The sequence below is a fragment of the Triplophysa dalaica genome, chromosome 1, assembly GCF_015846415.1.
Source record: "Triplophysa dalaica isolate WHDGS20190420 chromosome 1, ASM1584641v1, whole genome shotgun sequence".
Classification (NCBI taxonomy): Eukaryota; Metazoa; Chordata; class Actinopteri; order Cypriniformes; family Nemacheilidae; genus Triplophysa; species Triplophysa dalaica.
In genome coordinates, this window is record NC_079542.1 from 33,915,666 (window position 1) to 33,931,553 (window position 15,888).

The 15,888-nt window shown below is 39.4% G+C and overlaps 1 protein-coding gene across 2 annotated transcripts in view; it reads left to right on the plus strand.

Annotated features, from left to right (window-relative positions):
* adamts17 (ADAM metallopeptidase with thrombospondin type 1 motif, 17) overlaps nt 1-15,888 on the plus strand; it is an 84,137-nt gene that overhangs the window by 55,921 nt on the left and 12,328 nt on the right. For both annotated transcript variants that reach the window (XM_056737265.1, XM_056737325.1), the window contains 4 exons: nt 1,728-1,887; nt 6,883-7,018; nt 10,740-10,944; nt 12,970-13,119. In XM_056737265.1, coding sequence (XP_056593243.1) covers nt 1,728-1,887; nt 6,883-7,018; nt 10,740-10,944; nt 12,970-13,119 — 651 coding nt within the window. The remainder of the gene's footprint in view (nt 1-1,727; nt 1,888-6,882; nt 7,019-10,739; nt 10,945-12,969; nt 13,120-15,888) is intronic.

The following is a 15,888-nucleotide window of genomic DNA, read 5'->3' on the forward strand; positions in this document are numbered from 1 at the left end:
TGAGATACAACTATATGGAGCCAAAGTAGGGTCATATATATTTGCAACCGAAAAAAAAATAGTTTTGCCAATAAAAATAGGCTATTAAGAAGAAAATTGCGTCTTCGCAAGTAAAACTTAAGGATCTTTGGGTTCACTTCACTCTATGAACCAGTGCAGAAGTCAACATGGATCCTATTGCCACATGCTTGTCACCTGATTGTCACTATATGCGTGCACCCTCCCCATTAAATATAAATACTGTAGGATATTTGTACGACACCATAATTTTATCCGATTTATTGTTTTTACAATTCTTGTTTTGTTTTACTAAAATTTATTTTGCAGATTCTTAAGTTTTACTTGCGAAGATGCAATTTTTTGCTTAATAGCCTATTTTTATTTGCAAAATGTAAGTTTTGTTTGCAAATATTTTTTTTCTGTTGCAAATATATATGACCCCCTTTTGGCTCCATACAACTGTTTTAAACTCAGGAATCTGAGAGGGCAAAAATATCAAAATATTGAGAAAATGGCCTTTGAAGTTGTTAATCAGGGTCACTGTGGCAGGCCATCCACTCACAAAAATAAAGTTTTGATATATTTAAGGTAGGAAATTTACAAAATATCTTTATGGAACATGATCTTTACTTAATATCCTAATGATTTTTGGCATAATAGAAAAATCGATAATTTTGACCAATACAATGTATTTTTGTCTTTTACTGAAAAGTTCCTGTGCTACTTGTGATCCAGGGTCATATAAAACAGTTATGGTGACACAGCTCCAACTTCAGGAACCCCTGATCTCACGACCTTCCATTCACTGCTTTTACCTTTTGCAACCACCCTTTGTTGTCTTCCTATTGTGTAGCTAATCTACCAAGCCAATAACGGTGGACAGAGGTTAAGCACTGTTAAATACTGAAAAAGCTTTGCATGTTTAACTCCATCAAATGCTTTTGACATATCTGCCAACACAACACGGACCGTAGTTGTTTGTTGAGAAATTGTCTCCCTTAGCCATGTGTGCATGTTCTTAACCAAAACATTTGCTGTGTTTAGCCAATAAGCTTACTGATCGTAGCATTCATTCAGAACTGTTGGCATATGTTTCTTCAACACAAACCTTTCTTGTATTTTACCAATAGAGGAAGATAAGGAGATCGGTCTCCAGTCAGATTTTTCATGTGGTCAGATAACCTTTGGGACTGGACATATATTAGCTTCTTTCCATGCAGTTGGTAAAATCCCCACTTCATGTGAGGTATTGATCAGATGTGCTATAACTGCTGCCAAATCTTCTGCGTGGTTCCTGAGAAGCCAAGGGGGTATATTGCTTTCCGGGTATCTAATCTTACAAGGGCTTGTTTTATTTGTCCTATACTACACAGTTCATGGGTTTTTCTTGGTTTGTCCAAAGGATAAATGGCATACATATTATCAGCAAAAAACGAAATGAGATGTTCTGGTTCTCATCAGATGAAGGTTCTTGATCGTTTCACTGGAAGCGATTACATAGATTAAATGAATGCTAGGGATCTTTCTTATCTTCTGGCATTTTGGTTGCCGCTTGGAATCTGACCTCACGCTTGTTCACAGGCATCTGTAGAAAGTTTAGTGGGTTTTAACCAAAACCAGTGTCAGGAAGCTATACTTCTGCCATCTGCTTCTTGTTTTTTAGTGAAGCTGTAGATTTCTCCAGAAATAAATTCTCTTGATCTAACTGTTGTCCCATCTGCTGGCAGGTTCTTATGTTTCACGATCAGACGTACGGGATTCACTACGAGTACACTGTAGCTCTGAATCAGTCGCAAGAGAAGAGCAGCGAGACGGTGAAAGTAACCAAACACATGTACCTGTGGACTCACAGCAGCTGGGAGGACTGTACCGTGCAATGCGGCGGAGGTCAGTGTCTGCACACATTACTCACAATCCCCTGCAGATCATCCCTTACATACATGTATGCAGACACAGCATCGTCTCAGTTCAATGTCTACATTGGAATACTCCAAAAATACTTCCTATTTACTACAAAAGTTGTCACTTCACCCAAAAGCTTAGTTTCATTTTAAGAGCACGGAGGCCACGATGAAGTGTCGATAGAAAGCATGCGGGATGCTGGTCTGTTGTCCAGCTGTGTTTCTGTGACGCTCAGCCCAAAAATCAATAAACAGTGGTATGAGAATTCAACGAGAAATAAAATGGTATCAAAGTACTTGAGAATAAAGAAACATATGCTTTTTGCTTTAATGTGTTGTGGAAGTGTTATTGAATAGCACCCAATGAAAGATGTTAAAGGAACAGTTCAAAAATCAAACTTTTATTAACAATAATCTCCAATCTGTATTTCATTCTTTCCTGAGATGAACACAAATGAATTATTTATTTATCAGAATGTCTCTGCTGTTTTGCTTCAAGGTTATGATAGTGAAGTAAAACTGTTCAAACGTTAAATTTAATTTAAGTCATAAAATATTGTCTAGATGGGGACTAAACTGACATATATGTAAGATGAGGCACTAAAACTATTACCTAAAAGTAAAACTAAAATAAAAACACATTCATCTTATACAACAGCATACTGTAAATATAAACAAATAAAGTGAAAAATGTGCATAATAAAATTAACATAAAAACTAAAAATGTAAAATAAAAGTGCATTCAAATATTAACAGTTACAATACAATTATTTTTACAATAAAAACTATTTACGTAAGGATTTTTCTGAATGAACACCACTTTAATGATGCTCTGTATTATCTGTCATCAATTCTTCAGTGCGTTGGAATTGTTATTAACCTGAGACCGAGCAACATGACAACCGCATGCATAAAATAAACCCAAGAGACGTCGGTCTCATTTTCAAAGGCTTGCCGACTGTGACAGTTCATTCTCTCGAGACCTTTATCTACAATACACCAGCGTGCATTCAAAATGAAATCACCTAAAATAGCACGCTTTTATCAACTGATTTACTCCTTCATTTCAGCGGGTTAGTGCTTCCTAATAGCTGTGAATTGTGGGGTAATTGCGGCTGAGAATTGTCTATGGATGTTGCATCAGCATATAAGTTACTGTACATCTGTTTTTAAAGCACTTTAGATGTGTTATTGGATCTAAGTAAGAAAGTTTTGTGTGTTTATTACTTGTACTGATGATGAATGATATGAATTGTCAACACCAGCTGCATATTCAACTTTATGGATCTCACTTTTATGATCTTTTTAAAGAAAAAAAGTGTGTTTGCGTTCTGGTATATAGTAATATTCTATTGCTTAAGGTTTCCAGTAGTGATAATATTAAAAATATTATACTTGATTAAATGACATTTAATTGAACAACTGACACTGTGTCTACACCGGACACAGTGATGAGACTCACAGCTTGTTCTAATGGGATTGTTGCGTCGCACTTCAAGATAGGGGTTAGAATAAGAGACACATTGATAATAAATGAAGAGTTTGTTTCCAAAACCAGATAACTTTGTTTTTAATTTTCAAAAATCATGTTTTTTTATTGTGCATTCCAATTAATATCAATCAAACTGGAGTTAGTTTGTTATGATTTGAGCCATAATATCTCAAAAAAATTCAGCTAACTAACACAATCAAGCACAATAAATACATTAGGGCTGTGTATTGGCAAGTTCATCCCGATACGATATACATAACAATAGATGGGTCTAGATACAATATATTGCTATGTATTTCGATACGATACACATTTGCGATAAATTGCAATACTTTAAGTTGAAAATGTAAAAATGAGAGTTAGAAATACAACATGCTGTGCACCACCTTGGGTTTTCTGTAAGGATAAGTGTAAAAACATCCCTTACCTCTGCAGAATGGCCATGATGTGCGATGCAAGGACCTTTAGATCAGAGGTTTGGGTTCCCAAACTGTGGATTGCTACCCTCAAGTGGGTATCACAGGGGAATAAGGTGGGTCACTTGGCTTTTGTGGTGCGTTACAGTTAAAACAATGAACATGGGCAGTATAAAACCCCTGGTTCATTCGTGCTGTAAATGCGCTGGTGTCACATCCGTGAAAGCACAATAAATATCTTTGTCTTTTTGGAATAAAATATTCACTTAACACAATACTCCATGATAGTGTTCATTTCATTAACAAAAATAATGTTCGTCAACGACCATTTACCCAGGACAAAGACGAGACGAAAAGTAAGGCCATTAAAGGACAACTAAAACTCTATCAGCACGGAATATCGTTGACGAAAAATGACAGGACTAAAATGTAGCTATAAAAATAAAACTTACCCAAAACCTGATGCAGGCATGAGAAGGTCTTATATTTTTCACCATGCTCGCTTCCACTTACTATTGGCCGTCTGTATATGACATGATTAGAAAAAAAAATCGATTGTATCAATGTTTTTGCACAGCCCTAAAATACATAAGCCAATAAAAACATGATTTTTGAAAAATCAAGGTAAACATTTTGGAACCAAACTCTTTACATATTATTTTTTAATGAAAATCATTGATGAACAATCCCTATTTGGTGATAAGTATAAGTATAACTTGATTTAACCATAAGTTTGTGTAAAGTGTAATTTTAAGGTAAAGTATTAACATTCTTTTAGCAACAAGTGAATTCGAGATGCATCGACATATTGTCCGATAATTAGAATCGGTCAATAAAAGCAATTTTTTACATTATCAGCTATTGCAAAGTTCCAGTCTGTTCTCTTATGATGTTTTCCAGTCTGTAGCAAATACACTCACTACGCCCCTCAACTGGCTGGAACATAACCACTGCCCATTATTTATTTTAATAACACACTGAATTTGTTTTACAAAGTGTCTTTTAAAACTTCTTTGTGTACATATAAGCGAAAATGAATATGTGGTTGTCGACAGTGCAAGGCATTGGTCTGTCTCATTTCAATACATCAGCTTACTATTTTAGGAGATGTGCATTGTGTAGATGTGCACTCTACTCTTAGTGGGGTAAAAGTCTTTGTTGCCATAGAAACCGCTGTTAAAGGCCGTCTAATCCACTGAACACTATCTACTGAATTGTGTGGGACAGGCTTTCAGGACGGTTGTATCTTAACTAGACACAGCTCAGTGAGTTTTAAGCCTCAAGTATTGGTTCTGTTCTCCACTATTTTGAATGCTGAACCATAGTAATAACATGGGTTGTAGCCTCATTTGAAATTTTTTTTACAACTGAGGTTTTAGAAATGAGCACAATGAAGCATCTAATCTTATAGTGTTGTCTAGATAGGGAACTCACAGGTTATGAAACAGAATCTCCGGTACTCTGTCCTTCGCCGGTTCTCTCTCTCTCTCTCTCTCTCTCTCTCTTTCTCTCTCTTGTCTGCTCAAGGTTTGCTTTGGTCAATTTTAAACCACACTTAATGAATGACACTGTTAATCCTGCAGTCTGGCATTCAGTCACTCGGAGCCCAAGCAAATGAAGTGTGCAGCTCAAGGTTCAGTGTTTCCTCTATTACTGGTCTGGTCATGACTCCAGCTAAACAACACTTAAACAACCCCTCATATTCTTATCTGTAATCAGAAATGTTTTGCTGTAATGGTAAATATTGCCTCTATATTGGGGGACAAGATATTATTATATCTTTGGCAGAGTTAACAGTAGAGACGCTCTCTAATGCCAGAGAAAATACTGATGAAAGCAAAAGTCGCGTAGTTAAGCCAATACAGTTCAGTTCCTAAATATAAACACTAACATTGTTAATGGTTAGTTTGTAAACCTACCGCAAAGACCCAAGACAAGTGGTTCTCAAACTGGGGGGGCCCCAAGATGGATTCATGGGGACCACAGATTTTGTGGCATATGAAATATAGAAGTTTATCAAATTCTGTCAGCATTTGCCCACCCACTTGTCTTCTCAAACCTTTATGATGTTCTTTCTTCCCCAGGAACACAAAAGAAGATATTTCGAAGAAAGTTGGTAACCGCACAGCACTGGACCCCGTTCACTTCTATTGTATGGAAACAAAACCAATGCAAGTCAACGGGTGCCAGTTAACAACATTTTCAAAATATCTTATTTTTTGTTCTGAAGAAGAAAGAAAGTCATACGGGTTTGAAATGACTAGGGGTGAGTAAATGATGACATCATTTTTAATTTTGGGCGAACTATCACTTAGAGACATTTCAAAATTGCTCAGTTTTTCTGAATTTACAATTTATAGGTACGTGTTTTGATAACAGTTTTGTTTCCTTCTGTGAAGTACTAACAATATTTCCCCCAAATTTGTAATAAACCTATTCTTTCTATTTGCATTTTTGAAGAAAATTTGTGAACAGGTGAAAATAACTGAAAAGATGCTCTGTGTTTTTTCAGTTCAGATTCACTTTTAAGCAGCACGGCAGTTATATTTCCAAATGTATTTAGAAAAAGTTATAAAAGTATTGTTTATGTTTTCATGAGTCTTGTCACATGTTAGATGATTTTGTCACTCCTGAGGTTTGATTTAGTTAAAATTCAGCAGAAACTAGACTAGAATCTTTATTGTCCTTTTGAAATAATCACACCAAGGGAATTCAGATCCAAAATCCTGGATAGATTTTCAGCAAATTATCATTTCTTGATTAATCACGTGTACCGTAGACGTTAGTCATTCTCTCAAAGGGGAACCTTGGCTCTTCTGAGGGATTTTATTAATATTATAAGACATGTCTTCATTTCCCTGCCCATCCCCAAAGCATACATCCTGATATGCCCACCTCTGCTTTACACCTGCACAGTGTTCAGAATAAGCATCTCTCATCTAGTTATCTCGTCTCTACGCTCTGTAATGCACTCTTTTAATCGTGTCAAATTAAATTACCCGGCGTCTACAGCTCACGCTCTCAGTCTTCTGTTTCTTTCATGATGTGCTGTTAATGCTAGTTATCATTTCAGGTGAGAGAAGGACTGTGGTATCATGCATGAGAATCCTCAACAAGACCATGAGCCAAGTGAACGACAGCTACTGTCAGATTGAGAACAGACCAGCGCCACAGATTCGCAAGTGTAACACGCACCACTGCCAGTACAGGTATGTATATGTATGAAAAAATCCAACTTGCAAAATGTTTTCCCTACAAAGATAATCAAGTAACTGGAACATAGAATTTCTAGTTAAAGGAGTCAAATGAACAAAATTAGCCTACACATGTTTCTAACAAAATTATTTCGTTGACTAGACTTAGATTCTTAAGTTTTTGGCCAAAAGGCATCAGAAAGTTTGCTCAATTTACAAATCAGAGTAATCTGAACAAACAATATTGCAAGAGTATGAAAGTTCTCACGATGCATTTCAGCATGTTCAATTCTGTCTTTCTAAGTTGTTGCTCTGTTAAAGATTAGTGTTTTAGCTCTTGCTGGCTTAATATATGCTGTTACTGCTAGTTACCTGTTGTGTTTAGTTAAAGACAAATACACTTGTTATCATTTTTAAATAACAAATCTGTATTCTGTATTTATGTCCAGCTAACACAAAATTTTCTTTCTGTTGTTCAGTCGGTAGACTTAATTATACTAATTTTTTAAGTTGGATGGACTTCAGTCTCTGTTGAGTAAACTAAAAATTGTGCTTGTTATAGGTTGCCTTATTATTTAAGTTGACTCCAATATTTTTTTACAGTGCGCGATATCTATATATACAAAATATATGAAGAGTTTATTTCCAAAAAGAGATTACAATTTTTACTTTTTACTGTTTTTTTTAAGAGTTCATAACTAGGGATTTTTAAGTTTTTTTTAAGGAAATATTATGAATGGGAGTGTGTGACTCTGCAGAAGTGTAATGGGCCTTTAAGAAGACAGCTGCTCATGTAGACAGGAAGACGATTAAATTCTCTCTCTCTCTCTCTCTCTCAGGAAGCAGTATTACACGTATGAAAAAGGTTCTCGATTTCTCTAAATCAAACCCGGTTCCGGGCAGGACGTCCAAACATAATGCATAACCTCTTCTGTTCCCATCATCACTGTGTAGCTGAAAAACATTGAGTCATTACCCCGCAGGATGAAAATAAATCAAAGAGATGTTCGGTTGGCAATGATTTATATTGCTTTTCAAACGATACGAAAAACAAGCATTATGATGCGATGTGCTCTTATTAAAACGAACCCACCTGCTTATATTTGCCTCTCTCTCTCTCTCTCTAGATTGGCATCTCTATTGTTTATTTTTTACTCGTAATCCCTTTCTGTGTGAAGCCAATAATGCAATAGTGGCAGCATTTAAAAGCAGTTTGTGTATCTTTATTACACTGTCTGATCAACTCCAATTGATTTGATTTCAACCGGTGTCACTTTATAAAACGTTTCAGAGCACAAAATAACTCACAAGGCATTTTGAAGGGACGTTAAAAGCAGGCGGCGGGAGGTGAAGGCTCCAGATGAGTATCGTGGTTACAGAATGCACTAAAAGCCTGTTTAACCTCCATCAACTGGTTCTTGTAATAGATTTCTCACCGTTCCTCTTCACAAATCGCAGGAGGGTTCTTGAGATGTCTGGTGTTAATCATGTGGGTCGCTCCAGGTGTCGATGGTTTATTCCCGCACTTTGGGTCGCCGTCACGTCGAATACGGCGGCTTCCAATGTGCTTCACTTTGCAGACTGATGGCTCTAAAGTCTCCTTCAAACTGTTCCAATACACATGGGAGTTCAGTATTCTTTTTTCCGTGGATGGTATTATGCTCCGTTGACCTCTAAGAAGTCAAGCAGCCTCAATCCATGATGGTCCTCAACCGTACCTGACAGCTGAGATCAGCTGGAATGGATTGAGCTTTTTATCTCCACGCTTGTTTTGGTGTTTTATCCGAACAGTTTAACTTGGTTTCGTCCGTCCGCTGTGCGTTAGACAGCTAGGGCTTTGGAACATGGAGCTGCTCAGCGAACTTTAGACAAGATGTTTTTTGCTAAATTGTTCTTTACATTGTTAATCATTCTGCATTCACTGCACTTTGCAGAGTTTTCTCCATTTCCAAACAATTATCTGATGGTCTGATGGACATCAGGGTTTGAGAGACGCTTTCGTAACCCGTCCCAGCATTACACAAGGAGCTCTGACATGTGAAGGCATGGTTTTCATCACACAACACCTTCATGAAAAAGCAGTTTTTATAGGACGGCCTCTAACCAACACCTCCAATCTTATCTCATTGTTTGGATGTCAGAGGCCGATTCGCGTGAGCTTTAAAGACGGTCAATGACATTTGTACGTTTTCTGTAGAAAGTAACGTACGGTGCTGCTTCCTGTTTAAAACAGGACAGGCTGTTTGCTTAGAGGTCCGTAAGACTCTTGATATTCTCTTACTTTATCTTCCATTATTTGCACAGATTTCTATTTTTAACCTTTAAAAGCTTTATTAGACAGGGCGGAGAGAAATAAACGGGACTGGTCAAGGAACTTGGGAACAAAACTCGGGTCACTAAAATGCATCTGTGTGCTTTGTTTGGAGACCTGGCCATCGGCTTTGGATGTAGTTTCGTTTTTAAATTATTTTGGGTTATTTGTACAAATGTGATTGTATTAGTTTGGTTTAGTTTAGTTGTGCTTCTAAATCGTATGTCACTTAGTATTAATGGTGAAATTTGATAAATATGATGATTTAAAGTTTGTAAAAGATGATCAGCAATGCAATATTTAGTTATAGTATTGATTTGTCGATTTGATAATTGTGCCAATGGTCAAACAATGATTATTAATATTATTATTAGTTGAAAAAAAAAAGTGCACTGTTTACATTTTCTCTTGTGGCTAAACATGCTCTCCAGTTTCTGTGCGTTGACTGTAAACCTGTTTCAGCTGGAACATTTGTGTTTTGATTCAACGTTGTTCAAGTCTTTTGATCTTTACAAGTCTAAGTGTTCGTCATTCAGCATTCATATATAAACACCGCAGAACAATCACTGTGGCATTGTCTTTGGATGCTTCTCAAGTCAATATGTGAAATGTCAACAGCTCGAGCTACGAGTGCATAACACATAAACATTGTCTGTCTTCACATCCAAAACTCACAAACTAATTCCAAACTGCCTATAAAAGCAACGTGAAGCAACAAATGTTTCTTCTGGAGCTTCACGGAATGGGTTTGCAAGTTTATTTATAACAGAAATGCAGGAGTTTGCTTTGTATCCGTCACACTGCAACCGCAGAGAAGTCAGAGGGCATACAAAATTATTTTGTTCACTAACAATGTTGAAATCTCTGCAGTCACAGCTTTATTTATTTATTGACTTCAGTACATAAGAGAAAGACAACTTACAAATGCAACATTCATGGAAAGGCCCACTTCTTAATCTTTTAGTCGTTTTAGTGATCGATCAGACTCATGTCAGATGAACATCAACCTCCTCATAAAGCGTTCGAGATAGCATCACATAAGGCCTTTCACCAGGTTGCTAGGTAACAACCGTCTGGCCTCTTGTGCCATTTTTACGGCAGTCCAGCTGGAAAAGCTGCGTTTACAGGGTTGCCAACTGAAAAAAAGAATAACTTTCAACAAAATTAAACCACCGGAGTACGTAACGTTTGCATAGCTGTGTCCTGAGGCTTTAATTCAGTGCTTTCAATGCATAGAGGAGGGTCGACCTAAATCATGTGAAAGGCCCTTAAAGGGATTGTTAACATTTCTTTCTTCTGCAGAACACAAAAGAAGATATTTTGAAGAACATTGATAACTAATCAACACTGACTTCCATTTTATGAACACAAATGAACACATTTCTCAAAATATCTTCTAAACACACTCTTTTCTCGCCCTGTCAGGTGGGTCACCGGTGAGTGGGGACAGTGTTCAGTTACTTGTGCTAAAGGTCTCCAGCGGAGGGACGTCGGCTGTGTCTACCAGCTTCAGAACGGCACGCATATTCCCACCAGAGACCTGTACTGCCTCAGCTCCAAACCCTCAGTCGTACAACACTGTGAGGGCCGAGACTGTCTCACCGTTTGGGAGGCGTCCGAGTGGTCCAAGGTTTGTGTCCCACACATTCACAAGATAAAAATGAGTATATTGGAACCAAGTGCTTATTGTTTTCAAAATTTGAAAAGCTTTCGTATTCAATATATTTTCAAATCTATAATGATTTCATAATTGACAGTTAATTCGCTAGTTGCAAAGATGGCGTTGGTGAGCTTTTGGGATGCCAGGCAGACTTAATATTCGGTAGTATAACACTGTATGGGAGGAGGATTTTTGGCCAGCCAATATTGGAGTTTTTAGATAAAAAGAAGAAAGTATTACATCAGCGATATGACAGATCCTTTTTACATTGCTAAGTAAAAACAACTCGATAGTGTTATACGATCGGAAAGTAGTTTGCGGACCCTGGCGTCGTAAAAGCTCACGGGCACCATCTTGTGCAACTTGCACTTTTTCTTTGCATGAGGGTAGAAGCATTGTCGTCATATTTCGGGACGTTGCTGAATAACCATTAAATACTAACATGGAAAGGAGTTTTGCATTTGACAAAAAAATATTGAAAAAAACATTTCGTTAACGTAAATAAAATAAAAAGTAACGTTTCGAAAAGAAACGAAAACTAAACTGTGACTATAACATCCACTTTAAATAAAACTTAAATAAAATAAAATTTAGGGAAAATTGTTTTGAAAAAAAAATCTAAACTATTTATGCACCACTTAAAATAAGTGATATACAAATAAATGTCATAAAACTAGATAAAAAGTAATTTTTTAAAACCATAATAACCCTCATCACACTGTAAAAATGTTTTACTTAAAGTTTATAGGCTGCCTTGAATTGTTAAAAAATGGTTGTTGATGATTCTCTGCGGAGGTCTACCAGAAGTTACACTTGGGTCACATAACTTTGTTTATTGGTCTGGCTAGAAGTTAATAATATAAATATTTTTATTTAATTTATGTTAATAGTAATTTAGGTAATTATTTGATCGTATAATAATTGTATTAAATAAACGGTTTGTTGAATTTTGTTGTATGTTGTTCATTTTAATAAATAAACAATTTGTTGAATGGATCCTTTAATTTGATCGCATTTAAAGAAACTGTTTGGTAAACTGACATCTAGCGGTTGAGCTTGGTATCGCGGTCTAAATTCAAAATATTGGAGAGACAAGTTTAGCCAAGAAACAGCTCTTCTCGTTTTCTCATCAGAAATAATCTACAGACACTTCATTCTTTGCGAATGTTTTTCGGAAATGAGGGGTTGAAACCATCTATATAAAACAGATTTAAAATGAATTAGCATTTTGCACTTGTAAAATGGTGTTGACTTGCTTGAAATTCATTATTTTGTTGTGATAAAGTATTTAAAAACTGTTTACAGTACATTTGTCTTTTGGATGTGAAAATCTGGAGTAAAAAAATCACCACAATTCTTTCTTCATATTCTTAATGTCACTAATCTGACAGAAACTTTCAGATGTTCATGATTGACATTGAGAAAGTAGACTTTAAAATCAGATCGCAAACAGGTCTGTATTTAGACCGTGTTTGATTTACACTGCAACATTTGCATATTAATTCTATCTGTATATATAAAGATGACGCTGTGATGGGATCCGTATACAGATTTGCAGAAGGGCCGCTGACTGATGATGGTTTTGATGGATGACTGTAATCTGACTACAGGATTGGTTATTAATCAAAACATTTCATTATGTCACTCTCTCACATTACAGCAACTACACCAAGCAAAGATTCAGTTTGTGCCTTGCTGAAAACGTTCAATAGGTTGAATGCTGTCATTGGATGAAAGTTTACAAGAGCTGTGAGGATCTGGCCTGCGGAGGTCACTGTGGCTGTTATTGGATGTCTTTTTTCATTGTTTTTAGCACTTCATTAAAGTGGATTCAGTCAGCGGAGAGAAGCTTTAATGGAGCTCAGCAGGACACCTGTTTTAATGACCACAACTCGTTCTCTCCTCACTGCATCTCTTGTTTTCGTCTGTGTTTTTCTCCATCCTTTGCTTTTCCACCCAATTGTTCGCTTATTTTATAATCTCTCTCCCTCTCAGTGCTCATCTGAATGCGGTCGAGGCAGCAGGACGAGGACGGTGACCTGCAGAAATCCTCAGGGTCTCTGTCCAGCGTCTCGCCCTCCAGAGGAGGAAACCTGTGAGGATCTCAGCAAATGTTACGTGTGGAAGACCGGCGAATGGTCAAAGGTAGCGTTACATTTTTCATCCCACTGCAAAAACTAAAATGCTGAAGGACGTGATCTGTTTTTAAAAATGCATTCATAAAAATGTTCAGTTTTAAAATAGAGAGGGACCTCAAAAATCTGACAGGCCCCCATTAGAACAAAACCATGTATCTTGGGGGTCTTGTTTTCTTCTATTTAAGAGACCAAAAATTTCATTTTCTGTTCAATTATTGCCCTGATATGTGATTTTATCATCATTTATTCCCTCTCATGTCATTCAAGATCTTTCCTCAGTGAAACACAAAAGATATTTTGAGGAATGCTCCTTTTCACACAAAGGATGTCAATGGGGTTCAATCTTGTTTGGTTATCGACATATTTCAAAATATCTTCTTTTGTGTTCTGCAGAAGAAACAAACGTACGGGGATCTGTCACTTTAAGAGCAGTTGTGAAGATGCACAGGTGTAGCTGCCACAGTAAATGTCACGCCCATCATTGCTGTGATGTCACATTAATCAAATGAGTGAAATCCTTAATCAGACGGAAACTCAATGAGATATCGATCTCTGATACATCTACTGGCACTGAGCTGCAATTTCACGTCATTCAAAAAGAGAGTTTGTTGGAAATTGGACTTGGGTCTCTCTGCACAGTAACAGTGAGTTCTGCCTCCAGCTCAGCTACACAAAACATGTTTCATAAGAACACAATCATCATTCAGTAAACGTGAGATTGAGGTTTAATTGAATATCTCAATAAATCATAGAAATGCTTTCATATTGACAGAGAACGTTTGATAAATGTGTAGCACCCTAAACAAATTCAGTCCATCTCACATGGCTCTTCTCTTGAGAAAAAAAGAGTCCCATGGCTCTCTTGAAGTAAATATGTCAATTCAAACATAGATAAATGGAGAAAAAGTTTTTTTCAGCTCTTCAAAACAAACAGTTCCCTTTCTGTCGGTCTCTCGACGTTGTGTCGAGAACGACAGATGGGTTCGCCCTTGAGAACCAATCAACTCTGACTACTATAGAAAAAGGCCAATGAAATTTGGCGAATGCAATTTGCATGCCGGGCTCCGCCCCCGGAAATCCGGTATAAAAGGAGGCCGGCGTGCAGCATTCACTTACCTTTTGTTCTTCAGAGCCATCGCTCATGAGTACAACTCAGGATTCAATCCTCTACAACTACACGCTGGTGCTACGACGTGTTACAGCGGATCGTCCCTTCCTGCAGCGACCTTCCCCTGGGCGTCTCGGCGGTTCCGGAGGTGTTAGAGATTTTTTCTAAAAGTCCTTTTCAGGACTGACTGAGCATTCTCCAGCGCGGCATGTCCCGCTGTTCTCTTGGGTGCGGCACCCTCATCGAGGAGGGGGATGGACACGATCGCTGCATTAGGTGTCTGGGCGTCCAGCACACTGAAGCAGCGTTCGTTGACACATCTGCCTGCACTGCGGGCAGATTGTCATTCAGAAGTTGCGGTCACGGGTGGCTGTCTTCCTACGGGAACCAGCCACCATTTCGTCTGCTACCCGGGCTGTGACATCTGTGGCTACGGCCCCGATGACCACCCACGTTAGCAGCGTTAGTGATACGGGGAACTCTGCGAACGTAAACCCGCCAGCCAAGTGCTCACGGGCCGATCGCACCCCGATTCGCTCTTCTGAACGTTCCCCAACCGGCGGTGGCATACCGTCCGGATCCTCACGCACACACTCGGAAACGATGTGTGACGTAGATGAGATGTCGCTCGCAGCATCGGAGGGAGACTGGCATCCGACTCTGCCGAATCCAAACTCCACCCCCAGCGGTCGAGTTCAGGAGGAAGCAGAAGTGATGTCATCCGTGCTAACCCGGGGATGCGTGGTTCCCGAGGTCGGTGCGCGGTGAAAACCGCGCCCACCCCGGGTGCCATGTTTTTCCCGGAGGTGCATGAGGAGCTGTGTAAAACTTGGAACGCTCCACTCACGGACCGTTCCAGTGAAACCAGCTCCGGCTCCCTTACTTCCCTCGATGGTGAGGCAGCCAAGGACTGCGTCGAGATCCCCCGGGTGGAACGTCCGCCTGCGGTGCACCTGTGCCGCGGACGGCTACCACCTGGGGGGGGATCGACCACTCCTACCGTCCAAAGCACGTAAGACTTCGGCATCACTGGTGTCGAAAGCTTGCGATGTTGCGGGCCAGGCTGCCTCCTCTCTCTATGCCTTGGCCATCCTGCAGGTCCGCCAGGCCAGGGCGTTGAGAGGGCTCCACGAGGGTAAGGCCGACCCGGGTATAATGCAGGATCTCCGTGCCACCGCTGACAGCGCTCTACGGGCGACTAAGGCGGCGGCACGGGCCCTGGGTCGGACGATGTCCACGGTAGTGGTCCAGGAGAGACACCCCCGGCTATACCTTGTGCAGAAGAGTGACAGCAAGGAAGTCCGCTTTCTTGATGCACTCATCTCGCAGGGTGGGTTGTTGGTAACACCGTCGAGGACTGCGCTCAGCAGTTTTTTGACGGCGAAGCAGACAGTGGCAATTAACCACATTTTTTTCACGCCGCGACTCGGCCGCCTACAGGCCTCCGAGATCTCACGTGACGTCTGCTTCCCTGCAACCCAGGACCCTTTCGACATCGGCTCCGGTTCCTGTGCCCCCACAGGCGGCACCCCGGAAGCAGAGGTCGAGGGGGAAACCTCCACCCCGTCAGCAACCTCCTCGCGAGAAGGGACACTGACGGGAAGACCCCAGGGAGAACAACATCGGGCCCGAACCTTCACAGCCACGGCTCTGATCGGTCGGTACGGG